The sequence below is a fragment of the Dendrobates tinctorius genome, unplaced genomic scaffold, assembly GCF_039654945.1.
Source record: "Dendrobates tinctorius isolate UK_male_01 unplaced genomic scaffold, ASM3965494v1 ptg000103l, whole genome shotgun sequence".
In the NCBI taxonomy this organism is placed as follows: Eukaryota; Metazoa; Chordata; class Amphibia; order Anura; family Dendrobatidae; genus Dendrobates; species Dendrobates tinctorius.
The window spans coordinates 11827333-11853447 of record NW_027361771.1 but is presented as its reverse complement, the minus strand read 5'-3'; the positions used below and the strand labels follow the sequence as shown (position 1 = coordinate 11853447).

Here is a 26115-nt window from a genome sequence, read left to right as displayed (position 1 = left end):
CACTATACTTTATGTCACCTCAAGGCAGAGTACACTGGCAGGATGACAGAGTGTGAAAGATTTGTGCCCAACCAAACTTGTGTACCTTCTGTACCAACAGTATATACCTTTGCCAACCAAAGTTGGCTATCTTGTCATGGTCTCTATTTTTAGCTTTAGGCCACAGGTGTGTACCTGGTTGTGTTTTATGCAAAGTATTTCACCTTTTAACAAAAGTTGTGTACATTGTTATGAAATCACCAACAATAAACACAACTTTTTAGGTGAAATACTTTGCTTCAAACACAACCAGGAACACAACTGTGGCAAAAAGCTAAAATTTACCCACAGTTATATACCTAGTTTTGAATACCATTTCACCTTTTAAATACCCTGTATTTAACCTTTTTCGCCGCAGAAAAAAATGACAGACAACCAGTGTAAAATAATTTAACTTTTATTGAAAAATGTTTTTTTTAGTAAACTTTTTTAAAATTTTAATAAACTTGTTTAATAAAGCTTTGAAACCATAAAACTGGTCATTTTTATTTAAATACACACATTATAAATCTGTGTAGTGTGTGGTGGAAATACTGCTGTAGGGGCTGCGGGACACTTCGACACTGGGAGTGTGGAGAGAGGACTGGGATTGTGGTGGGGAAGGAACAGTTAGAGGTGAAGGTGTGGAAAAAACTACAGAATGGGTGGACATGTGGGAAGCAGAAGAGGTGGTGGGTGGTGGAGTGGAGGGTTGGGCAGGAACTGTAGGAGCAGATGATGTTGATGGCAAGTTGTATGGGGAAGGAGTTTGGTACGGGGCAGGTTGCTGGAAGTGGGGAGATGTCTGGTACGGGGCAGGTTGCTGGAAGTGGGGAGATGTCTGGTACGGGGCAGGTTGCTGGAAGTGGGGAGATGTCTGGTACGGGGCAGGTTGCTGGAAGTGGGGAGATGTCTGGTACGGGGCAGGTTGCTGGAAGTGGGGAGATGTCTGGTACGGGGCAGGTTGCTGGAAGTGGGGAGATGTCTGGTACGGGGCAGGTTGCTGGAAGTGGGGAGATGTCTGGTACGGGGCAGGTTGCTGGAAGTGGGGAGATGTCTGGTACTGGGGAGGTTGCTGGTACTGGGGAGTTTGCAGGTACTGGGGAGTTTGCTGGTACTGGGGAGTTTGCAGGTACTGGGGAGGTTGCAGGTACTGGGGAGGTTGCAGGTACTGGGGAGGTTGCAGGTACTGGGGAGGTTGCAGGTACTGGGGAGGTTGCAGGTACTGGGGAGGTTGCTGGTACTGGGGAGGTTGCTGGTACTGGGGAGGTTGCTGGTACTGGGGAGGTTGCTGGTACTGGGGAGGTTGCTGGTGCTGGGGAGGTTGCTGGTGCTGGGGAGGTGGATGGTGCTGGGGAGGTGGATGGTGCTGGGGAGGTGGATGGTATGTAATAGGAGGGGGAGGATGGAAAGTGGCTGGAGGGGGTGTAGATGTAATAGGAGGGGGAGGATGGAAAGTGGCTGGAGGGGGTGTAGATGTAATAGGAGGGGGAGGATGGAAAGTGGCTGGAGGGGGTGCAGGTGGAGGAACTACTGTGGTGGGAGGAGGAGGTTGGGAGGTAACTTGCTGGAGAGCAGCGTGGCATGAATGCATTACATGCATCTGCTGGGCAGGAGAGAGCGTTTCCATGCGCTCCACAACAGACCTGAAAAAGGTGTGGTTTGGCGAAGATCTTGCTTCTGAATGCATGGTTTGCAGAAGTGTCTTCACCTCCAGAATGCTGGAGTTGATCTGCTGATAGCCTGCGGAGATTTGCTCTGACAAGACTTTTAGACAGTTCTGGAAAGATGCATTCAGATGCAAGAACTCTGGCGCATAAGTCTTTTCCTGACCCCTCTGCCGCTGCCGCCCAGTACCCGCAGGTGTACTAGAGGTGGCAGGGGCAGAAGGGTGGGGTAAAGGGAAAGCGATCTCCTCACCAGCAGCTTCATGTAATGTAGGCGGCCACGATGCTCCTGTGCTGGTGGATGGGACAGATGGGTCGAATGTGTGGGAAGGCTGGGAAGGTGCAGATGTATCGGGGCGGTCGAAGTGTCCCTCGGTGCCGGTCTCCTCAGGGATCGCCTCAGAAGGGTCCAATCGTGCAGGCTCCCGAGTGCTGCTCACCGTGCTGTGGAATAAAGAGAAAAAAAACCAATTAAAATAGTGACATGGTATGGCCCTGGCTGAAAAAAAGAAAGTTACATCTAAACATTTTTTTGTCACATGTGGTGTGTAATATTTACCTTCTGGTGAGCATTGTCTCCCGGAGGAACGACAGGGCTCGTGCGTACTTGTACTTGCTCCTGCGTCCTCCAGATCCACTCAGGGCCCGCATCTCTTTATTGAACTCCTTCTTGAAACGATCCCTCACAGACCGCCACCGCTTCACAATTCTCTCCCCTGAAACGAGAAAGGACAAAGTGGTTAGTATACAACATCAGTGTTTCCCAAACTCCAGTCCTCATGGTCCCCAGGGGTCATGTTTTCAGGATTTCCAAAGTAAATAGAAATCCTGAACACATGATCCGTGGGGACCACGAGGACTGGAGTTCGGGAAACACTGGTTTAAATCAAGCAACCGGTACTGTATATACTTACGCTCTTTAATCTGGGCCCGAGCTTCGAGGTCCTCCCAGCGGTCCACAAGGAGCGAACAGATTTCCTCCCAGAGTCGTCGAGTAACGATCAGGTCAGCGTGGCGTCGGTCAGCCATATTCCAGAGCGGCTCCCTTTCTCTGACGAGATCGATGAGGCGGTCCACATCAATCCCTCCATCCTCACCGTCAGAGTCGGGAGCACGCTGTGAAGGCTGTTAAAGAAAAAGACAAAAATAACATAATTAGCCTCCACAAAAGAAATGAAATAAAAAGTGCAAAAAAAAACAAAGCAAAAATATTTATACTTACACGCTGGTGACCGCCGCGTTGCTGTCGCCGACGACCCTGGGAGGCACTGCGAGGACCTCTTGGCCGAGCACCAGATTGGGAAGACTAGAGAAGAAAACAAAAAATGTTATGTCTTTGGATGTAGGCATTTGTTTGCTGTGTGTGGTCTGCAGAACATTGTTTTCTATGTGTTGTGTGTAGTGTGATGTTGTGTTTCTGCGTTTGATGCAAAAAACTTACCAATTGTGAGCCCACTCCAAGTGTCTGTCCACCCCTTCCTTCTTCTTCTGGGAGCTCCTCTTCATCTTGTGATTCCTGTTTTGAAATAAAAGGCAATGAATACACATATATTACAGAGATGATGGATTTTGGAAATAAAAACTTACCGTCAAACGCTGACGATGCGAGGGAGGGCTCCCAGAAGATGATGTGCTGTCTTCCTGGTGGCCACACTCCATGCCTGTGGGTGGTGTTTCTGCTGCTGCCATTGCTGCTGCTGCTGCTGCATCTATTGGGCGGCTGTTGAATAAAGAGAAACAAAGGGCCAATGAATATCTTGATATTCCATAGCCCTAGTTTGGAGGAATGGGGGATTTGATAATTACCGTCTCTCATCTGCTGCTGGACTCCCCTCCCGTTGTTCAGCATGCTGCTCCATTTGGGGTGGTGCTGATGGTGCTGCTGCTGCAGATGTCTGCTGCCTTCTCCTGCTCCTGGTTCTTGGCTTGGGTGGCATGTTGGGTGTGGCTGAGGGTCCCATTGTCTTGCTTTTATATATGTCCTGTGGGCAGAGCTACTGAGCATGCTCAGACCAAAGAAACCGGATCCGGCGCATTGCGGCGCTCATAGGCTTTCATTGTATGAAAAAGCCGGACACGCTGTATCTGGCGTGTCCGGCTTTTTCGACGGATACAAAAAACGTTACAGTCACCGTTTTTTCCAGACGCCGGATCGCGTCACATTGCCAGATCCGGCGAAAATCGGATGAAACGCATGGCCATCCGGCTCGATCCGGCTCTAATGCAAGTCAATGGGGGGGAAACCGGATCCGGCATTGCATTTCGACGGATCCGGTTTTAGTCAAAAGCGCCGGATCGCGCCTGAAGCAGAAAACCTGATGTGTGAAAGAGGCCTAAGAAGTCACCAGTTTATGTGACATTCAATATCAGGAGATCAGCAGCTAGGCTTTTTGATTGATAGACAAGCATTTCCTGCAATTAGAGATATGAAATGTAGAGTTTACAGAAACATTGCAAAGAGAATGCAGCAGCAGAGTGAGAGAAAGGGAAAAGGGGCAGCCATTTAGTTACCCCATCACTGCGGCCTATAGTTACATCCTGCCATAAAAGCAATAGCCATAGTGTTCTTACATTTTGTATTACACTTAGGTCAGGATTTCTGTGGAGGGAGCATTCAAAATCAATAGTTTTGTACAGTTGGGCAGCATGGAGCGACTGGTATGCACTGATAAGCTGCCATCATTATCCTGCTGCCAATTACACTTCTCATACTTCATATTTTATTTTTCTTAAACTTGAAAAGGATCATTTTCAAAAAGTGAACTCCTATCTGCACCCACCTACTAATTACCACTGCCCCCCCACCATAAATCTACCTACTGTCATGATCTGAGTTTGATCTGACAGAGTTAATGTATATAGTGAACTTTTTTTCCCTTGGCTGTGTGCCAAAGGGAGTTTTTGCCCCCGGTGGCCATTAGGATCATTACACGTGGTGTCGTTTGTTCTAAGTTGCCCCGGTGGTGGTGAGTGGTATCGCACTTTAGTTCTTTGGTTTAATGTGCACGTAATTACAAATCAGGTGTGATGCTCTATAAAAGAGAGTCAGGTGTGTTGATAAGTTTTGGTGATAGTTAGTCATTTACAAGGAAGCCTGGGTGAAAGATGGAGCTGAGCTAGAGTCCTGGGCAGCCCAGCCAGAGGGGACGAGTGGCAGCTTTGGAGTCTGCAAGGAGTGCTGGCATGGATTGCTGGAGTCCAACGATGTGGTCTGCAGGAAGGGCTGGCATGGTGTGGTGGAGTCGCAGTTTATGGTGTCAGCAGGAAGTGCTTGCATGGCTTGGTGGAGTGGCGACTATGGTGAGAGTTGCACTCAGCATGCTGGACTTGGTTGCTGAAAACTGGACTCAAGCATGCTGGACTTATTGGCAGAGAAGTGGGACTCATGCATGCTGGACTTTTTGGCAGAAGCTGGACTCATCTTTGGGACTCTGTTACTGGGCAGCTGCAACTGGTGGTGGACTCTGCTCCAAGGCTGCATTATGGTGATGGATCCGGTTATGGTGATGGATCCGGGTGGAGGAGAAGATGCACGCAGGTGGTGGGCTCTGTTGCGGGGAGCATAAGCAACAAAGCTAAGTGGTGTTTCCCCTGTATTGTCAATTTCCCTTATGTGTGTTTAGTGCAGTGGTGGGATTAGTTTCCGCACCGACCAATTCCCTAGTGAGGGCTTAGGTGCAGGGCGAATCAGGGTTTGAGGTACGCGTGCGTCGCCGGGTGCGGAACCGGCATAGGGAACGTTAGAAGTGCAGGGACACTGGCTCAGGGGAGTACAGGAGGTCTCCATGTCCCTATTCCCTATCGCAGGGACCACCATTGTTATTGTTACCCAGGTTTCCCCTTTATTATTTAAATTCGCCTTACTGGAGGCGGGGTTTCCAGACTACTGTATATATAACGTGTATTACCTAAATTCGCCAGCTGGAGGCAGTGTGTCCAGCTGCACGTTTTATTATTTAAATTCGCCCTACTGGAGGCGGTGTATCCAGGGTCACGCGTGTCATAGGTTCGCCTTGCGGTACTCGCTGCATCCAGACACACGTGACCATGACACCTACTCCTCTTACTCCTATATATAACGGTCTCATCAAGAAGATTTTTCACAACATGGTTATTTTTACAATTATTTATAAATCCAAAATGTTGTGTCATGTTTTAGATATAGATATATATCTCCTTCAGAACGCAAAGAAAATAATTTGTAAAGAATATTTTAGTCCAAGAGACTCAGAAATGGAATAAAGTTCATACAAAAGAAAAGCAGATAACATTCATTTGACGTTTCAGCCTTGCAAGGCCTTTTTCAAGAGATATCTGTTATGGGTGTCTCCATAGGGTATCTGTAGGAGTATTGGTCCAGGAGCCAAGCTGCATGGTGCTCATAGCGCAGAGGTTAACGCTTTTTTTTTGGATGAAATGTATTCCATTTCTGGGACTTTGATTAAAATATTCTTTACGAATCATATACTTAACTATTTACTTCTGAGCACTTTAAACAATAACGGTGGAGCACCCACTCACTATTGAAATCGATCTATATATTTTTTTTTCCTCTATCCATTCATCTGTCTTGGCTGAGAAATAGTTGAGGGTCACCTGTGATGAACAAGGGTTTCTAGTTTTGGCAGTACACTCCTATTTATTACCCAATTAAAATAAGGGTTAGATGATTGACCGGTAAGACCCTAATTGATTGCTATATTGAGGACCCTGTGACTAATCTGCTGTAGATATGACAGCTTAGGCAAGTATAGTGGAACAGGGAAATTAAATTAGTTTTCCCAGAATGAACAAAATTCTGTTTAATTGCTCAATGGTGAGAATTAAAATCCACATTAAATGTGTTTGCCCAGTGGGAAAAAGCGAATTACAGGTGCTTAGCAGGTGGTTTGGGGATACATCTTTTAAATAACCACAAGAAAAAAAAAAAAAGTTGAGCACAAGAAAACGGTTTTGCCTACTGCAGGGCCAAAGAGTGATATCTTATACCAATTTTTTAGGAGGATTCTGTGCAAATGTTTGAAGCTGTCAATTTAAATAGAATTTCTCTAAACTTCTCATTATAGGGAAAAAAAATAATTTTGTTTTTGCAGTTCTTTTTGCATTTCCTAGAAAAATATGTCAAAACTAATTTTCAAGGGTACTGATCACTATGTGCTTGGCTATAAACTTGGAGAAAAAAAGGTAACAATGCAAAGATGCATAAGAAAAAGCAAAGAAGCAGTGCAGACAAGTTACTCAACAAGAATTGAGCACAGGAGCATAAATCAGCCTTCGCCCAGCACCAACATATAACGAATAAACGATTCATACACCTACCTCCTAGAGAAAGAGAAGAAAAGTGCAGCCAAAATATAGGGGGAAAAAAAAAGAAATGTCAAATTACAACCTGAAGGGAGAAATAAAATACACCTTCCGATAAAACAATGTAATTCCCTAAAGCTTGTAACATTTCAAAGCTTAGTATTTCAATAGGTCATGTAAAGTCAAAATATAATATTAGGAGTTCAATAATTTAACATGCACAAGTAAAAAGTGCACTTTCTACTCCTGACCACTACCCCAACAATGTCTCATCAAATATAAATCACATTGCATAGCATTCAATATTGGGAACATCTGTATTAAAAATAAAAAAAACAAAAACGAAAAACATTGGAAATGGTCAGTCATATTGTGCCATCCCTCAGTTCTGGATGATCTAGGAAAATAATTACTACAATCAGGCAGAACAAAAACAAATGAAGCTCACCCAATTTTAACAGCCATCCTTCCCGATCTGGGTTGAAGAATGTGTGAGTAAGGTCATTTCCATCATCTTCTGGGATTTTGAATGGCTCATTCTTGATACTGTCATACAAATTCTAGGAAGATAAAGTGACAAGTCAGTAGCAAGTCAATATGGCAATTATTTATTACATGTGCAACCAAAATAAGTAAACACACAATATGGTTGGAAACATTAGTTTTCTATTTTATCAAATGTACACAAACAGAATTTACTTCTAATATAACTAAACATTATGTAAATATACATAGAGCATTTTATACCTTCTTTACATTAGTTCTCACATCTTAGCTAACCTTTAAAAGGTCTTCTGGCAGATCACCGCCATCATTTATACCACGGTTCATGGAAATAAATCGATCAACACTTGGTTTATCCTTAACATTGGGATTGTGCAAACTGGTATTTAACATGATGATGGCAAAAGACAACACGTAGCAGGTGTCTGTGGGTGAAGGAAATCACATTAATAGTTGAAATAAAAACACTAACCTAGATAAACAAGAAAAATTAAGTTATAATAAAGTTTCCAGAGAAAAGAGGCATTTCAGTAAAATAAAGTTATCATTAATCCACAGATTAGGTGTAACTACTAGATTAGTGAGAGACAAATGTTGATTAGTGGCGGTCTCTGCTATCTCAGCAGTATTAATTTGCAGCTCTGGCGATCAGTGAGAGTCTCACACCACCGATCTAGTAGTTTTCACCTACAGTTGAAACTAGAGGTTTACATTCACTATATAAAAAGACACACTTGCATGTTTTTCTCAATATCTGGCATGAAATCAGAACAAACCTTTCCCGTTTTAGGTCAATTAGGATTACCATAATTATTAATATTTGCCAAATGACAGAATAATGAGAAAGAGAATGTTTTAAATCCTAACTGACCTAAAAACAAGAAAGGTTTATTTTGATTTCATGTTAGAGACTGACAAAAACATGCATATGTGTCTTTTTATATAGTGTATGGAAAATTTTGGTTTCAACTGTACGTGTAATCTTACTGCAGCAGTTCAGCAGCTAGGCACATAAATGTGGAAGATAAGGCAGCAAACAGCATGAACCTGTAGACTCGAAGACTCCTGGGTTACACTGACAGTAACGCTGTGCAAACGCCTCCATCATTCGATCGATTTTCTGGGCTTCTCCTGGTAAGCGAAAACTCCACAGAAATTGACTGATTGGGACAAATAAAGAAATGGTAACTAGGAGAAAATAACGGTTACGGTACATACTAAAACATCATTCACCCCTATATCATTTCTGGATAAGGCACAGAAAATGGAAGCAACATCTACACAAAGTAAAAATAAAAAAGGTGAATATATACTGTAGTACTTCAAAAGTGACAATGCTTCAGTAAATTGATCCCCAGTGTGTAAAGTGTGGCATTATTGCATTTACTATTAATCACTTTAAGGAAAAACAGGATTTTTAAGTTGCTTACCGTAAAATCTGTTTCTCGGAGCCTTCATTGGGGGACACAGAGACCATGGGTGTATGCTGCTGCCACTAGGAGGCTGACACTATGCACAAAAAAGGTTAGCTCCTCCTCCGCAGTGTACACCCCACCGACCGGCAGGGAATTCCTCAGTTAGTGAGAAAGCAGTAGGAGAAGCAACAGAATAGATTGAAAAACAGAACAGACAACTCAACTGTAAATAACCAACAAACATAAGGACAGGAGTTGTAGAACTTGGGAGGGTGCTGTGTCCCCCAATGAAGGCTCCGAGAAACAGATTTTACGGTAAGCAACTTAAAAATCCTGTTTTCTCGTTCGCCTTATTGGGGGACACAGAGACCATGGGACTTCCCAAAGCAGTCCCTGGGGTGGGAAACAAACTTCCATCAGGCCAGCGGACTCACCACCGCCGCCTGCAGAATCCTTCTACCTAGGCTGGCGTCCGCCGAAGCGTAGGTGTGGACTCTGCAGCATTTCACAAACGTGTGAACCGATGAGCAGGATGCAGCTTTGCAAAGCTGCAGCACAGAAGCTCTGTGGCGTACCGCCCAGGAGGCACCCACTGCCCGAGTAGAGTGGGCCCTGATCCCGGAGGGGCTCCGCGACGCTTAACTCGGTAGGCTTCCAAAATTGCCGATTTGATCCAGCGAGCAACAGTGGCCTTTGACGCCGGGAGACCTTTCCGCGCCCCGTCTGGAATAATGAAAAGCGACTGTCTTTCGGAAGGGAGTCGTCCTAGACAGATAGACCCTTATCGCCCTAACCAGATCCAGCTTGTTGAAGGACTGCTCTCGGGAATGAGCGGGACTCGGACAGAAGGACGGCAGAACGATCTCCTCCTTGAGGTGAAACGAAGACACCACCTTCGGATGGAAAGAGGGCGGAGGCTGTAGAACCACCTTATCATGGTGAAGTACCAGGAAGGGAGATTGGCAAGAAAGAGCTGCCAATTCCGACACGCGCCGGACGGAAGTGATGGCCACCAGAAAGGCTACCTTCCAAGAAAGGAGAGAAAGGGAAATATCTCTGATAGGTTCAAAGGGAGGACCTTGCAGAACCCCTAGAACCAGATTAAGGTCCCATGGATACACGGGCGCCCGGTACGGCGGAACCGTGTGAGCCACGCCCTGAAGAAAGGTCTTGACCTGAGGACAGGAAGCCAACGTCTTTTGAAACAAAATGGACAGTGCCGAAACCTGACCTTTCAAGGAACTGAGGGCAAGCCCCGCATCCAGTCCTGCCTGAAGAAACGCTAGGATTGAAGGGAGCGAAAAAGACATGGGCGCGAAGCCATAGGACTCACACCAAGTGAAATAGGCCTTCCAAGTACGTTAGTAGATCTTGGAAGAAGATGGCTTTCTGGCTCGGATCATGGCCTGAATTACTTGGTTGGAAAATCCTGCTTGTTTCAAAACCTCGGTCTCAACAGCAACGCCGTTAAAATGAGCGGCCGAGAATTGGGGTGGCAAATCGGACCTTGAGACAGCAGATCTGTTCTGTCTGGAAGCTTCCAGGGGGCGTCCGCGAGAAGGTTGACAATGTCCGCGAACCAAGACCTTCTGGGCCAATTCGGGGCAAGGAGAATGACTGGAATTCCTTCTGCCTTGATCTTCTTCAACAGCTTGGGCAGAAGAGGCAGGGGAGGGAACAGGTAGGGGAGTTCGAACTGCGACCAAGGAACGGCCAGAGTGTCGGCGCCCACTGCCAGAGTGTCTCGAGACCTGGAAACAAACTGTGGGACTTTCCTGTTGAGGCGAGACGCCAGGAGGTCTACGTCCGGGGTGCCCCACCGACGGAAGAGCAGAAGAAACACCTCCGGATGTAGGGACCACTCCCCCGCCGCTAAGCCCTCCCGGCTGAGAAAATCGGCGGCCCAGTTGTCTACGCCGGGAATGTGTACCGCGGAGATTGTCGGAACGGAGATCTCCGCCCAAAGAAGAATCTTGGACACCTCCGCCAGAGCTGAGACACTCTGTGTCCCCCCTTGGCGGTTGACATACGCCACCGCTGTGGCATTGTCTGTCTGAATCCGGACAGGCAGTCCCTTGAGGAGTTTCTCCCAGTGAACGAGAGCCAGATGGATCGCTCGAATCTCTAGGACGTTGATCGGCAGAGCTGAATCCCAATCCGACCATCGGCCCTGAACCGTGTGGTTGCGGAACACTGCCCCCCAGCCGAGGAGACTGGCATCTGTTGTTACTATCTGCCAGTGAATGGGAAGAAAGGAACGACCCGATAGAATGAGAGGCGACGTCAACCACCAGTTGAGGGACCGCTTGATCCGGTATGAAAGATGAACAGGGCAATCCAGGGACAGAGGCGATCTGTTCCACCTCGACAGAATGGCCTGCAGGAGAGGTCTGGCGTGAAATTGGACAAAGGGAACTGCCTCTATCGCCGCCACCATCTTTCCCAGGACCCTCATGGCTTTATGGAGGGACGGGAGTCGTGTGATCTGCAGCGATCGTACTTCCTGCTGCAGGGAGAGAATCTTCTCTTGTGGGAGAAAGACCCTTGACCGACGAGTGTCGAACCGTAGGCCGCCTAGAAAGACCAGAGGTTGGGTAGGAATCAGAGAGGACTTTTTCCTGTTGATGATCCACCCGAAATTGAAAAGAGTGTCCAGGACGATTGACAAACTTTGGTGAGCCTGTTGAAATGAGGGAGCTTTGATCAGAATATCGTCGAGGTACGGGAAAAGAACGAGACCTCTGACCTTCAATGAAGCCAACAACGCAGCCATGATCTTAGTGAAGACTCTGGGAGCGGTGGCAAGACCGAAGGGCAGTGCGACGAACTGGTAGTGGTGCTGCCGAATCGCGAGACGCAGTAACTTCTGATGTCCGGAGAAAATTGGAACATGTAAATAGGCATCTTGGATGTCTATTGAGCACATGAATTCCTGCTCCTCCATGGAAGCGATGACCGAGCGAAGCGACTCCATGCGGAAGTGGCGAAGGCGGACCCTCTTGTTGAGCGGCTTGAGAACCAAGATGGGTCGAACTGCGCCGTTTTTTTTTTTTGTTTTTTTTTTCGGCACTACAAACAGGTTCGAATAGAACCTTGTGAAGCGCTCCGATTCGGGAAAGGGCACAATCACCCCGGAACTGAGGAGAGAGGCGATAGCCGTAGAGAACCCCGAAATCAAGGCTGGATCTTTTGGAGGCTGGGATTCGAAGAAACGATCCCGTGGAAGAGAGACGAACTCTATCTTGTATCCTGAGGATACGACCTCCCTGACCCAAGCTTCCTCTACGGAGGCCAGCTAAACGTCCCTGAAGGAAGCCGATCTCCCAATTGGAAGGACCCCTCGAGTGCCCGACGATAGTCATGCTGAAGTAGACCGTCCAGATCTAGATCTGGACGGTCTGCCCTGGGAAGAGTGGGATCACCAGGAAGGAGTGGGTCTGAAGGAAACTTTCTATCCTGGCGAGCCTGCGGTCTCTGTTGGCTGGAGTTGTCTGCCGTATTGAAACGGCGGAAAGCCCGAAAGGGTCGAAACTGACGCCTTAGTGGAGGACTGCGAGACTTGGACTGAGAGAGGAGTGAACTCGTGCCTCCAGAGGCGTCCTTAATAATCTGGTCCGATTGGGACCCAAAGAGGCGCACCCCCTGAAAAGGCAGGTGAGGGACTTTTTAGAAGACAAGTCCGCTTGCCAGGCCTTTAGCCAAATTGTACGTCGAATTGCAACTACGTTGCTTGACGCCTGAACTGCGCAGGATGCGGCATCCAAGGAAGCGGAAAGAAGATAGACCCCCGCATGGAAGATCTGATTGGCGAGATCGGCCAAACGCTCCGGTTGCGCTTTATCCAAGATGCCCTGACGAAGGTAGTCTGCCCACGTGGCTATGGCCTTTGCTGCCCAGGAAGAAGCCAAGCTTGGACATACCGACGCTGAAGCCGCTTCGAAGGCAGACTTCGCCAGGGATTCTATAATCCTGTCATTAGAATCCTTTAGGGACGCCACACCTGAAAGCGGGAGAACCGTATTATTGGAAAGCCTGAACACGGGCGGATCCACCGAGGGAGAAGCAGACCAGTTGTCTGTGAGCTCCTTAGCGAATGGATAGAGTACGCCGAGACGCTTTCCTCTTTGAAAGCGTCTGGTCGGATCCTCTCTTTCCCTGGTAAAAATCTTTCCAAACTCGGAATGGAAAGGAAATACCCTGGAGGGAGTTTCTGCCCGTCTGAACGAAACCTCCTGATCTGAGGATTTCGCAGGGGAGTCAGCAATATCGAAGGTATGATGGATCGCTGCAATGAGGTTCTGCACTGTGAACTTCATGTTTGCATCCTGGTCTGAATCCAGCTCTAAAATCCCCTCAGATGACCTGTCCGAAAGCGCTTCACCTGACTCGGGAGAGGAGGCCCGAGTGGGAGGCTGCTGAGAAGGGCTATGCGGTGAGATGGGGCGAGGAGAGGATTCCGGCTGGGTCTTTTGCGACTAACACTGGCTGACTCAGATGGAATAACTTGGGACCTGCTTGGCCCTGCCGAAGAGTCCAGGGGCAACGTATCCAGAACGGTCACCAGGGACTGAGACACCTTGGTGAGGTCTGCCACTGATTGAGATAGAGAGGAGGCCCAGCCAGGCGTGGGGGGGTTCACCCTCACCTGGGACAGTAGATGGCCCCTGGACGGCGTCAGGCTGAAGTTAGACATAGTGAAAAGCTGAGGTAGTGCCGGAAGGTTGGGGGACAGAGGGCGGAGAAGGGTCAGTCTGCAGTGCAGAGCTACTCACGGTCCGGTGTCCCCAGAAGCGATGCTCTGCGACCTGTCAGTGGATGCGGGTCAGAGCGAAATCCGGCCGACAGACCACCTGAGCGAAAAACCAGCTGGCAGATGGTGATATCCGGTGACGAGCTGGTGCCCGGCTGACAGGCTGGGAAAATGGCGCCTGCCTGAGAAAGAGCGCGCGTCCAGGAGAGGAGGGAGGGCGGAGCACACCACAGGGTTAAAACTCTCTGCCCTCTGGCCAATAGCAGGCTGGGCAGGTGAAGGACAGGCGGTGGGAGGGCCTGGGAAGAACGGGAGAGAAGCCCGCTTAGAAGAAAGGGGCGGGGGGCGTGGCCGCGACGCTGCGGTAGGCCCGAACTAAAGCCGGGGCCCAAATTAGTTGCGGCGGCCGCCTGTCAGCAGGGGGTCGGCGCGGAGGTCGGAAAAAGGACGCCGCCGCCGCCGGAAGCCGCGTCCAAGGGAAGAAGGAGAGGAAGAGGCCCTGTACTCCCTGTCCCCAGAAAGGGGGGAGGGAAGGGGGGAACGCGGGGGCCAGCAATATGGAGCATGGTGTGCCTATGGGCGTAGGGCGACTGCGAGCGACCGCAGCGCCCGCTCCCTGTGCCATTGAAGAGGCGCACCCCCTGTCCGTCGGGAATGGGCAGCCAGGTAAATAAAAATAAAAAATCCATACTCACCCATCCCCGATCCGTTACCTGGGACTGAAGAACTCCTGCGTCTCATCCAACCGACAGGCTCTGGTAGGCGAGTGGGAGGGAGACTGGCGACAAGGACCCCTGGAGTCGCTGGCACGTCTTGGTGTCGGCGTCCGTCTGGCTGGTCCTGCCGCGGAGAACTGCAAGGATACGGGGTGGCAGTACACGCCGTACTCGCAGACTCCATGTGGGAGTACAGATGTGACTTTTCACTCTGTATCCCTCCGTAGAACCTGTAAAGGAATGACGCACGACGAGGTAGATATGGGTCTAATGAAAGACCCGTGTCCACCTCCTACTGACACTAAGCTAAACTGAGGAATTCCCTGCCGGTCGGTGGGGTGTACACTGCGGAGGAGGAGCTAACCTTTTTTGTGCATAGTGTCAGCCTCCTAGTGGCAGCAGCATACACCCATGGTCTCTGTGTCCCCCAATAAGGCGAACGAGAAATAGAGGTTAGGGGGTCTTTCATTTGGCAGTATACATTCTTGCAGGTAGTAAAATCTAAGAAACATGAAATTGGAGCGAACAGGTTTGTCCTCAATGTGGAAGGTAGCTTGTAACAGATTGAAAATCAAGTGTGTGTACTTTTGCCTGTGAAACTCTAAGTAGTCTATAGGTTCAGTGTAGTGCACCTCTTTGGACGAACTGTACGTATACTGCCTACTACGTGGTGCTGCAAGTCTCTTGTCAATTGCCAAGCCTATTCCCCCCCATATTCAGTATATGATAACAACTGTTTTTCTTTTTGCATAAAATTTACATTCATCTGTATAAAACTTAATTTGACCCTACAGTGCCAACGCTTCCAACTTAAATCCATAATACAATACTGTCTTATGCTGTGATCATTTCTTTTTGCACTTTAGTCTCTACTAATATCAATATTTAAGGTAGTCAGTAAATCCTCTGCAAGTTCTGAAATAAAATGAATGAATGTAAAAGAGCAGGGCTTAAGATCAGACCCAAGTGAAACATCATATAGGCATCCAGTAAGTAAATCGAGTCCAGCAACTCACCGAAGGGCTTGCACCAAGTTAAGGTCTGTGAACTCGTGAAGCTCCACAAATGCATGAAGGATACGGATGTTGAAGTCATCTCTAAATGAGGAAATGAAAGCAGAATTGAATACAGATTGTAAGAGAAAGATGTCATTACCTGGCAAATCTAAATAATGCTCTGTAGTTTGAAAGACGTTACATCAGAAACAGACATACATCGGATCTAGTTGCAAAGCATTTTAAAAAGGCTCATGCTGAAATAGTTGCGATCTTGTCAGTCACGAAGTAGATATCTACTCTACTTGGTTTTTCTCACTTCATGTTCGGTATAGGGATAGGGTTCCGTTTAACCATTAAAGGGAAAAATGTGTCACGCCATTTTAGTATTTCAGCAATGTCCCAGTCTCTCAACAACAATAATGATGGTTGCTAGAAAGTGGCTTTTAGGTTGTCCTAGTATCAGCTCTTGGTAGCCAAATTCAAACAGATAACGTGGTAAGGAAATTATTGCATATCCTTTGAGCTATTTAGTTGCAATATCCTGAAAGGACTCTAAAATGTACAAAACATGTATATGAGCTTACCTTTCCCCCAAATAGTCTCCAATAGCAGTTTTGTTTAATCCTTCCCCTTTGTACAAAAACTGAGCAATGCCCTCACATGTATTTGTCAGGAGCTCATTCTGAATCAAGAACTGGATACCCTATAAAATAAGATGTATGAAAGGACTTAATGTCACAGCTTTCCATTTTATTTGCATTTAAAATCACTCAAATACTTGTTCTACAAAATCCAGATTTTATTATGAGGGATAACGTTACGTATTAACAAGAACATTCTGTACGCAGGAATGAAGCACACAGTGTTCTTTTCAGCAAATGGATTAGTATGCATCCATTTCCAGCTCTTTTCCAATCATTTATGATGTAGTAAAGTAAATAAATTGTGTCTAGGGTGGGATCACTGAAATGTGGCTGAGCTGCAGTACCAGTCATAAGTCATGTGCAAGAGCAGTACAGCATGTGGCAAATTTATGTGCTTCACAAGTGCTCCATTCATGGGAAGTGATCCGTGGTTGGAATTCCATAATCACAATCTGATGGCAAATCCTAGTGATCACTATTAACCACAGAGCATAAAGGGGCCTTTACACATAGCGATATCAATATCGCTAAAGCGTCACCGATTTTGTGACGCAGCAGCGATATCGCTAGCGATATCGCTATGTGTGATACTTCCTTCCGACCGGCTCCCCCGCTGATTATCGCTGATCGCGCGAGATCGTCCAGTTCCATTTCTCTTCGGGCGCTTCCTGTTGGGCTTCCTGCTGGTGCAGACGAGCGACGCGTGGACGCGGGCGGGAGGACATTAGGATCGCCGCGTCTGAAAGGTAAGTAACGACAGCTGCTGCGTCGCTACATCGCTGTGAGATCTGCCTGTGTGACAGCTCACTAGCGACGCACCAGCGATCCTGACCGGGTCGTATCGTTGTCGGGATCGCTGGTGCATCGCTAAATGTAAAGGGGCCTTAAGTGGTTAAACTTTAGTTATTGGATTCCTGAGCATTATAGCTGTATAATAACAGCCGTCCTTCTTTGGGTGATGGCATTGGCACAGCTGCTGATGACATGCCAGCAAATAACTCTGCCAGCAAATAATAGCTCTATGCCAGGGGTGCACAACATTTTTTGGTCAAACAGCCACACAGATAGCTCTGCTATCTGCTACTCCGGTCTGACAGACTGGAGTAGCAGATAGAGCTACTCCGGTCTGTGCGCCGCTCTGCCTCCACCTCCCGCCCTGCCTGCAGTGCATGCTGGTATCTAGGGTAAACATCGGGTTTCTAAGGGCCCCGCAGCCTTAGAAACCCGATGTTTACGTTGGTAACCAGCGTGCAGCGTCGCTCATCGCTGGCTCCCGCTGCCACACGCAGCGATGCGCGCTGGCCAGCGGGAGGCCAGCGATGAAAAAATGGGCCAGGATGATCCAGCACGATCAGCGATACCCCCCGCAGGGGGGGGGCGATCGCTGCTGGATGTCACACACAGCGATCTCGCTGGAGAGATCGCTGATGTGTCACAAAATCAGCGATTTCGCCAGCGAGATCGCTGTGTGTAACGGGCCCTTAAGTATCCTAATCTCCAGCTTACAATAATTAAATTATCTATAAACCCCCGAGGCCAGTATATGCACATCCAGATCTGCTCTTCTATACTGCCTAATCACACAAGTCACCATCTGGAGACCTGCTCTTCATAGCCGTTTGTGTTGTGAGTTCATTTTCCCCTTCACTACTGAGGCCCGAGGAACTCCCTCTTCTGGTGAAGAAAGGTAGTGAGCCTGATTGTCAAACACCTGGGGCTGATGATGATGACTGGCTGAGTGGAGTTAATGACTGGATATAAGGCTGCCGACGCCCTTCTGGCTTGCGGGTGATTTCTCTGTGGACTTCTAGGAAACCAGTCTGATTCCTGCTCATCTAAAGCTAAGATTTCTGCTTTGCCTTTTTGCATTAGTGTTTTGTTTTCCTTGCTTTTCTGGATTCTGCCATTCCCTTCTGGGGTGAGCTGAATCTCCTTTTGCCTGTTGCTCTGTCTTCAGAATATTCCTGAGTACTGACATAGCTTTTTTGAAGCCTAGCGTCTTCAGGGCCTTTTTTACTGTCGGTTGGCTCTTATTTTCATAGGGTTTTTCACGGATTGCAGACAGCAGCCTTGCTGTCCTTTCCTATCTAAGCTAGCGTGGGCCCCATCTTTGCTCAGTCTATCTTTCTGTCTGTGTTTTGTTCTTTCTTCTGGCTTCACCGTCATTATATGTGGGGGGCTGCCTTTTGCTTTGGGGTCTGCTCTGGGGCAGTTTAGATTTCCCTTTCTGTCTTTAGGCTATGTAGTCCTCCGGCTGTTATCGAGGGGCCTAGGACATCGTAGGAGCCCCCCACGGCTACTGCTAGTTGTGTTGATAGGTTCAGGGGTCTGCAATCCGATAGCTGTCAACTTCTCTGGTTTTCTGGACTTAGCTAGCATTTCTATTTTTGCCTCCTACGGTGACTCAATCATAACAGAATCACCCGCCATACCGCAGATTCTAGGGTACTCAATAGCAGGAAAGAATTGTATAAAAAAAAAAAAAAAAAAAAAAAAGTGTGTATATTTTTTCCTCTATATCTCTGAGGCCGTAGGGGGAATTTTTTTTTTCTCTCAATGGAGATAAAGCAATTGTCTGATCGTGTGGAGCAGCTCGCTGCGGAAGTGCGGGGAATTTCCGCCTACCTTGCTCATTCACATGCTGCTGAACCAAAGATTCCTACACCTGATGTGTTTTTTGGGGATCGGTCTAAATTTTTGAATTTCAAAAATAATTGCAAATTATTTTTTGCCTTGAAGCCTAACTCGTCAGGGAGCTCCGCGCAGCAGGTTAAAATTGTCATCTCTTTGCTGCGTGGCGATCCCCAGGATTGGGCGTTTTCTTTGAAACCAGATGATCCTATTCTGACTAATGTGAATGCATTTTTTCAGGCCTTGGGGTTGTTGTATGACGAACCTAATGCCATTGATCAGGCTGAAAAGACCCTGCTGGCATTGAACCAGGGTCGTGATTCTGCAGAATTGTACTGTCAAAAATCCCGAAAGTGGGCAGTACTTACTACCTGGAATGATAATGCCTTGGCTGCTCTCTTTCGGAAGGGGTTGTCAGAAGCCATAAAAGATACTATGGTGGGATTTCCTGTTCCCTCTGGTCTTGACGATTCTATGTCTTTAGCCATTCAGGTTGATCGGCGTTTACGCGAACGCAGAGCTGCACGAGAGGTGTTGCCACCTGTTGAACAGATGTCTGAACTTATGCAATGTGATAGAGTTTTTTCCAGAGAGCAGCGTCAGGAGTTCAGAAGGCGTAATAAGTTGTGTTTCTTCTGTGGAGATGCCTCGCATATTATTTCTGTCTGTCCTAAATGCGAGAAACGCTTTGCACACACGTTTTCTGTTGGTGGTGTTCAACCTAAGTTTCTTTTGGCTATTACTCTGATCTGCTCCCTGTCCACATTTTCCGCCAAGGCTTTTGTGGATTCGGGAGCAGCTCTAAACCTAATGGACTTGGATTTTGCTAAACGTTGTGGATTTCCGATGACACCTCTGCAGACGCCTATCCCTTTGAGGTGGATTGATGCTACTCCTTTGGCTAAAAATAAACCTCAGTTTTGGACCCAGATGGTAATGCGGGTCGCCCCAGACCATCAAGAAAATTGCAGGTTTTTGGTGTTACATAATCTGCATGATACTATTGTTCTGGGGTTTCCCTGGTTACAAATTCATAATCCAGTTTTGGATTGGAAATCTGTGTCTGTGGTGAGTTGGGGTTGTCGGTGTGCCTTTAGTGAGGCTCCGGTGTTTTCCACCTCTCCTCAGTCGCATGATGTTCCTGATTATTTGGCGGACTTTTATGATGTATTTAGTGAGAATGAGTCTGCGTCTCTGCCTCCTCATAGGAGTTATGACTGTGCTATTGAACTGAGCCCGGGGTGTAAATTTCCCAAGGGTCGGCTCTTCAATTTATCTGTACCCGAGCACGAGGCTATGCGATCCTATATTAAGGAGGCGTTGGAGAAGGGTCATATTAGACCATCCTCGTCACCCTTAGGTGCCGTTTTTTTTTTTGGTAGCCAAAAAGGATGGATCATTAAGACCTTGTATTGATTATCGTGCTCTCAACAAAATTACTGTTAAATATCAGTATCCGTTACCCCTGATTTCTGATCTATTCTCCAGAGTTAAAGGTGCTTGCTGGTTTACCAAGCTTGACCTTAGGGGGGCGTATAATCTTATTCGCATTAAGCATGGGGATGAATGGAAGACGGCGTTTAATACTCCGGAGAGACATTTTGAGTACCTGGTGATGCCTTTTGGGCTCACTAATGCCCCTTCTGTCTTCCAGTGCTTCATGAACGATATTTTCCAAGATTTTGTCGATAAATTTTTGATTATCTATTTGGATGATATTTTGATCTTCTCCAAGGATTGGGATTCTCATGTGGAACATATTCGGACTGTGTTCCGGATCTTGAGGAAGAATTCCCTGTATGTCAAAGGATCTAAATGCCTTTTTGGAGTACAGAGGATTTCTTTTTTGGGATTTATTTTGTCCCCGTCAACTATTGAAATGGACCCGGCCAAGGTACAGGCCATTTACGATTGGGTTCAGCCCACTTCTTTGAAGGCCCTCCAGAAGTTTTTGGGTTTTGCTAATTTTTATCGGAAATTTATAGCTAAATTTTCTAGTATTGCCAAGCTATTGACTGATTTGACTAAGAAGGGTGCTGATGTGTTAAATTGGTCTCCGGAGGCTGTTTCTTCCTTTCAGGAGCTGAAGCGAAGATTCACCTCCGCCCCGGTTTTGCGGCAACCTGATGTCTCACTTCCGTTCCAGGTAGAGGTGGATGCTTTTGAGATTGGTGCAGGAGCTGTTTTGTCCCAAAAGGATCCTGTAACATCTAAAATGAATCCCTGTGCTTTCTTTTCCCGAAAGTTCTCTCCATCTGAACGTAACTATGATGTGGGGAATCGGGAACTGTTAGCCATGAAATGGGCATTTGAGGAGTGGTGACATTGGTTGGAGGGAGCTAAGCATCAAGTCGTGGTCCTCACTGACCACAAGAATTTGATTTACCTAGAGTCGGCTAAGCGCTTGAACCCTAGACAGGCTAGGTGGGCCTTGTTTTTTTACACGTTTTGATTTTGTGGTTTCTTTTCTTCCTGGAACTAAGAATGTCAAGGCTGACGCCCTCTCTAGGAGCTTCTTTGCTGATTGTCCTGTGGTGACCAAGCCTGCTACCATCTTAGGCGAAGGGGTAGTTCTTTCTGCCATCTCGCCCGATTTGAGACGTGCTCTGGAAGAGTTCCAGGAGGACAAACCTGAGCGTTGTCCCAGTGGAAAGTTGTATGTTCCTGACCAGTGGAAGAAGAGAGTGATGTCTGAAGTTCATTGCTCTGCTTTGGCTGGTCATCCAGGTATTTTTGGTACTAGAGATCTGGTGAGTCGGTCTTTTTGGTGGCCCTCCTTGTCTCGTGATGTCAGGAATTTTGTGCAGTCCTGTGGGACGTGCTCCCGGTCTAAATCGTGTTCTCGCTCTAGTGGGTTGTTGATGCCTTTGCCTGTCCCCAAGAGGCCATGGACCCATATTTCAATGGATTTCATCTCTGATATGCCTGTCTCTCAAAGTATGACTGTTATTTGGGTGATTTGTGATAGGTTCTCTAAGATGGTTCATCTTGTACCACTCCCTAAGTTGCCGTCTTCCTCTGAATTGGTGCCCCTGTTTTTGCAACAGGTGGTTCGCTTGCACGGGATTCCTGAGAACATTGTATCTGACAGAGGAGTCCAGTTTGTGTCTAGATTTTGGAGAACTTTCTGTTCCAAGCTGGGAATTCAGTTGTCCTTCTCCTCTGCTTTTCACCCTCAGACCAATGGGCAGACAGAGAGAACAAACCAGACCTTGGAGTCATATTTGAGATGTTTTATTTCTGCTGATCAGGATGATTGGGTTTCATTTTTGCCCTTGGCCGAATTTGCTTTAAATAATAGAGCTAGTTCTGCCACTTTGATGTCTCCTTTTTTTTGTAACTTTGGGTTTCATCCTCGATTTTCTTCAGGGCAGGTGGCTCCCTCTGCCTGCCCAGGGGTTGACACTGTGGTGGAGAGAATGCACCAGATCTGGGACCAAGTGGTGGATAAGTTATCTCTCTCCCAGAAAAAGGCCCAGCGGTTTTCCAACCGACATAGGACCATTAGTCCCCAATTTAAGGTTGGTGATATGGTGTGGTTATCATCAAAAAATATTGCTATGAAGGTGGCTTCTCCTAAGTTTAAGCCTAGATTTATTGGACCTTACAAGATTTTGGAGATTATTAATCCGGTCTCTTTTCGTTTGGCTCTTCCTGTCACATTTAAAATCCATAATGTGTTCCATAAATCTTTGTTGAAGAGGTTTGTTGAACCTGTTGTTCCGGGGGTTGCACCTCCAGACCCTGTATTGGTTGAAGGTAACATGGAATATGAGGTAGAGAAAGTACTGGATTCCCGTCTGGCTAGACGGAGACTCCAGTATTTGGTTAAGTGGAAGGGTTATGGTCAGGAGGATAATTCCTGGGTCTCTGCCTCTGATATTCATGCCAAAAGATTGGTGCGTGCCTTTCATCGGGCTCACCCTGATTGCCCTGGTGGCGTGGTTGAGGGTTCGGTGACCCCTCCTCAAGGGGGAGGTACTGTTGTGAGTTCATTTTCCCCTTCACTACTGAGGCCCGAGGAACTCCCTCTTCTGGTGAAGAAAGGTAGTGAGCCTGATTGTCAAACACCTGGGGCTGATGATGATGACTGGCTGAGTGGAGTTAATGACTGGATATAAGGCTGCCGACGCCCTTCTGGCTTGCGGGTGATTTCTCTGTGGACTTCTAGGAAACCAGTCTGATTCCTGCTCATCTAAAGCTAAGATTTCTGCTTTGCCTTTTTGCATTAGTGTTTTGTTTTCCTTGCTTTTCTGGATTCTGCCATTCCCTGCTGGGGTGAGCTGAATCTCCTTTTGCCTGTTGCTCTGTCTTCAGAATATTCCTGAGTACTGACATAGCTTTTTTGAAGCCTAGCGTCTTCAGGGCCTTTTTTACTGTCAGTTGGTTGGCTCTTATTTTCATAGGGTTTTTCACGGATTGCAGACAGCAGCCTTCCTGTCCTTTCCTATCTAAGCTAGCGTGGGACCCATCTTTGCTCAGTCTATCTTTCTGTCTGTGTTTTGTTCTTTCTACTTGCTTCACCGTCATTATATGTGGGGGGCTGCCTTTTGCTCTACCTGGTGCTAATGCATCAAGCTACTAGACAGTCGTGAGCCACAGATTGGGGACACCTCACAGAGGATTGCCAGGACAGCTTATTGGGTCCTAGTCTGGAAAAAACACATTAAATGATTTTCATTATTATGATTAATCCCTGATCGATGAATGCAGATCAGGAGCCACTGAAGAACCATACTAATATGAAATGCTACATACCTTTTTAGGATCCATATTGAACTTTTTTCTTCCCATTGCAACTTGTTTATTCTTTTGCATATTTTTCCTGTTAAGTATCTGACAGTTAATGTTACAGAAAGGCAGCAGATGTCCAATAAGCGTATTATAGAATAGTTACGGTACATTTTTTTCCTACATTTTCAAGTTCTTAAAAGGTTTTTTTTTTTTTTTAGAAATCAGAACCCCTTCCAATAACCGATGCCTCAAATTTCTTTATATTTTAAGCTATTATGTGCTATGAACAGACTTCCTACCAACATGATGTTATATTTGATAACCTTTCATTGACTGCACTCTTACTCCATAATTTGCCTGTTCTGCACCTCACTGCAGTGTGCTATACAAAAATTAAAAAAGAACTTATTACATTCAGAAATGCCATTTACTTGCAAATACAGTGGTAATCTGCAGGAAAATAGTGTTCCAATCACTGGAGCAGTAGCTACAAGAAGTTTTATTTTCCTTAGAGACACTCGCTTCTAGTAACGGGGTAGTGAAGCAGGCTGTAACAGTCATTGCTCTCCATACAGTGTACACACAAGCTGAAGGGCAAGCTGTCAATATTAAATGGGTCAGGGAGTTACTACAGCCGCGCTCACTGTATCGTGCATTGTGCACCAATAGAAGATTTTGCTTACCTCTCTTCCAGGCTTCCCAAGTTTTCGATTTCATTTGTAACTTCTGCTATTTCCTCTTTGAGTCTCTGAAGAAAAAAAAAATAATTATCAAATGAAAAATTAAATGCAACTGTTCTACAAAATACGTATGAACATTATTATTATTATTTTTTTTTTTTAAAAGCACTTTACTTTAAACTTTTTCATAAAATTTAATTTTCTTAAAAACCTGACTTAAGCCTACCAATATTTTAACGTGATTAACCCTTTGAAATGAAGCCCACACAAGCTGTAGCACAGCTATGTTTTTATCTATTTCATTCTGCTCCATTACTTACTTGATCCTTTACGAGTATGGCAAGGTGCCAGAAGCAGCATGGGCCCTTCAGCGAGTAGCACTACATCAACATGTCAGAAGGGTCAACTATTATTACTGAATAGTGAACTGCACAGAATTTCACAGATCAAAATTATATTGTAGCTAGTGCATCAATAGGATCCGCTAATATTTCTTACAAATTTCTGATCCACTGGACAGTGACCTCAGGTCACGGATTTCATTATTCTACATTAAATTGAAAACTTCAGTAATTTTAAAGGATTATTCGCACTTAATTTGCAATTTTAGCAATTCTAAGTGTAAAACTAAGCAACCTTACAATTTTCTTGTTAATAAAAATCCTCTCCATTATTTTAAGTATTTACTGCTCATCACCTAGGTTACCAGCCACTGGATTCAGATAGCCTTATTATTATTTATATAGCACCATTGATTCCATATATAGACCCTGCATTAAATTTAAATTCTGCAGAGGCACAGCTACCTCGACTCAAAACATTGGCACAGCATTTAGACCAGCAGAAATAGGATTTTGCTGGTCTGAACTGTCAATCAGGCGCGTACCACTTCCCCTGGAAAGCAGGAGCCAGGAAACTGGCGATTGTTGGGCTCTGGGAAACAAATGTTGACGTAATCCCTCTAAGGTGAAAACACACATTAGATGACAGTCAGCAGAATCCGGCAATTTCAGTTGAAGTACCTGTAACCTAATGCGTATGCAAGTGTTCCCACTGTTCAGAACTGAAAGAAGGGCCACGCATGTTATATTTCAACATGCCCAATCCACTCAATGAACTAAAAAGGCATACCCATGTAAAAATATATACCGGTACATTAAAAATAAAATACATTTTATGATCAGGGAAACTGTCAATTGTCCCACCCCCTTCACACACATCCCATCTTAAATCACCAGCATGTTTTGTAGCTTCCCTGGTACGCTTTTAGTCAAACTGGCTGGTAAAAAAAAAAAACAACAGTGCAGAAAATTAAGTTTTAATGTAATTATACCCGTATAGTCATCAGGGCAAAGCAGTCTCCTGGCTTCATCTATGCGCGCACCCAACCTACTCCACTGATGCATAGCGTACAGATAGCCAAGAAAACCATGTTATTCTTCATCTAAAGCAGCTTAACATTTTAGGAATTGGATCTCTTTAAAGGATATTTCGATATAGAAGAGGATAGAGCCCTTAAAAATTCTGGAAAACCTACAAGTAGCTAGAGTCAGTTATGAGGCAATTTGTGACTTCTGTGTGTCACATGAGAAAACTATAATTTACAGGGATGCCTGCAGGGCTCCTCTCCCTCTTTATGAAGACAGGGTGGATGCCTTGATCTTCTACTGAATAGTACATTAAGTGCGATCAAGTCAGAGGAGTTATAGAAGTTGGGTGGGAAATTCCGTTCAGGGATTTATTATGTACAGTATGGCCACATGAAATGTAATATAACGAGCTTAAGGACTCAAGCTCAGATAGGATACTGATTTGAGTAAAATGGCTGTTCTATGGAAAAATACAGAAGTTGTGAATGGAAACTGAAGTTTAAATATACTAGAGGGTACAGCAACATATGCTCTGCATCAATAATGAGGGAATGGTCCAAATTCTAAACTATTATGTGGTATCATTCACAGGTACACTAGGAATATCAAGGTACTCAGTGGATTGAGAAAGAAGCCAATGCTTTTCCATTTTCTCCACTGTACTTCCTCCCTTTTCCTCTAAGG

General features: G+C 46.1%; 1 protein-coding gene across 2 annotated transcripts in view; it reads right to left on the bottom strand.

The window, feature by feature from the left end:
* Positions 1 to 26115, bottom strand: part of CYTH1 (cytohesin 1) — a 76267-nt gene that overhangs the window by 24390 nt on the left and 25762 nt on the right. For both annotated transcript variants that reach the window (XM_073588083.1, XM_073588082.1), the window contains exons 3-9: positions 24065 to 24129; positions 23406 to 23472; positions 15957 to 16075; positions 15391 to 15471; positions 8541 to 8653; positions 7770 to 7918; positions 7437 to 7549 (exon numbers count right to left, since the gene is read on the bottom strand). In XM_073588083.1, the coding sequence (XP_073444184.1) occupies positions 7437 to 7549; positions 7770 to 7918; positions 8541 to 8653; positions 15391 to 15471; positions 15957 to 16075; positions 23406 to 23472; positions 24065 to 24129 (707 nt within the window). The remainder of the gene's footprint in view (positions 1 to 7436; positions 7550 to 7769; positions 7919 to 8540; positions 8654 to 15390; positions 15472 to 15956; positions 16076 to 23405; positions 23473 to 24064; positions 24130 to 26115) is intronic.